Genomic DNA, 1,384 nt, shown 5'->3' on the forward strand with positions numbered 1-1,384 from the left:
TTATGTGATTGTATGTACAAATATAAACAAAAACAGGCAAAAAGGCGTCTGGAAGCCGAACGAGTCAGGGATTAGCTTTTTCTCGGTGGAAGGGAGAGTGTGTATTTCATTGTTATTTTCAATGACTGGTATTTGAGCGATAGCATATCTTTGATTGTTCCGCTCACCGGACTCTTGGAGGTTTTGTGGGAACGTTGGATAGCACAAAAATATAGACCTTCATAAAACATTATGCTTTCTTCTATATAGGCTTACTCTGTAATCACTTCAGCTCATACTGGCTTCTGTCAAGGAAATATTTAAGACAATGGGATGTGTTCAAATACGTCTACTTGGTTGTTAGAAGTATAGAAGTTTGTCAGCCAAATAGCTAGAGAAATGTCCAAGAACACCATTTTTTTTTTTTTTACTGTAGAAATGCGTTAGCTAAAAAGTATTTCATACATGTTCATAAGTGTGTATTGAATTATTTTTTGGATTTGGGATAGGATAAGAATAGTGATATGACCATAATTTTACTTGTATTTTGAGAGATACTAAAAGCATACTTTCATAACTTAGATTACATGACTAGCGTTTCATTTAGGGAGTGGAGTAGAGACCAGAAGGAGAGGTACCTACACTGATTTGAGAACCAGTCTGGGAACCACTTACACCACCACCAACCTGGAAGCTACTTCCCGGACCAACATTACCTCCTGCAAATCCTCCGCTCACAGTACCAAATCCGCTGCCTACACCAGCTCCACCTACTCCTCCGCTAACTGTTCCAAATCCACTTCCTGTACCAATTCCACCCGATCCTCCGCTAACCGTTCCAAATCCACTGCTTCCACCTACTCCAGCCACTCCTCCAATGTTGCCGCCTAATCCAGAGCCGGCGGCTCCAATTACTTGTCCACCAGCTTCAGCAGCTGAACCAAGGGCAGTATTGAGATCCACGCCAATGGGTAGAGTTGGGTTCTCACCCTCTTCATAATTGACGAAGTAGATTTCAGGATCAGATGGAGGATGAGCAGGTACCTCGATAACACGCTGAGCTTGTTCGTCCTTTTTGTTGAGTACATAGACGATGTTCTCCTGCCTTGGTGGAGGAACAACGATGGGTTCAGGTCCTTCTCCTTCTTCGGGAAGCCGGACGAAGAGAATGTTATGGTCAACTCTTGGAGGAGGAATGCTTGGTGGAGGACCAATAGGTTCTTTTTGTTCAGGGACATCAAAGACATATACTTTACTGTTAACAACTGGTGTAACGCAAGAACCGTCCACATGTCGAACTTGTCCTTCTCCACATGGTTCCAAAATTGCAGCACCCTCACCTCCTGCAACGGAGAGGCCGGTTCCTGCGGCCTGACCAAACCCAGAGGAAAAGCCACCTACGCCA

General features: G+C 44.0%; 2 protein-coding genes across 2 annotated transcripts in view; both read right to left on the reverse strand.

Moving 5' to 3' along the window:
• Positions 1–223, reverse strand: part of LOC119587275 (pupal cuticle protein 36-like) — a 1,416-nt gene extending 1,193 nt beyond the window's left edge. The window contains exon 1 of the mRNA XM_037936028.1: positions 168–223. Coding sequence (XP_037791956.1) covers positions 168–223 — 56 coding nt within the window. The remainder of the gene's footprint in view (positions 1–167) is intronic.
• A 281-nt stretch (positions 224–504) lies between these two features.
• LOC119587276 (pupal cuticle protein 36-like) overlaps positions 505–1,384 on the reverse strand; it is a 7,474-nt gene continuing 6,594 nt past the window's right edge. The window contains exon 3 of the mRNA XM_037936029.1: positions 505–1,376. Coding sequence (XP_037791957.1) covers positions 583–1,376 — 794 coding nt within the window. The 3' untranslated portion in view covers positions 505–582. The remainder of the gene's footprint in view (positions 1,377–1,384) is intronic.

This window comes from Penaeus monodon, chromosome 22 (genome assembly GCF_015228065.2).
Source record: "Penaeus monodon isolate SGIC_2016 chromosome 22, NSTDA_Pmon_1, whole genome shotgun sequence".
Taxonomy (NCBI): domain Eukaryota; kingdom Metazoa; phylum Arthropoda; class Malacostraca; order Decapoda; family Penaeidae; genus Penaeus; species Penaeus monodon.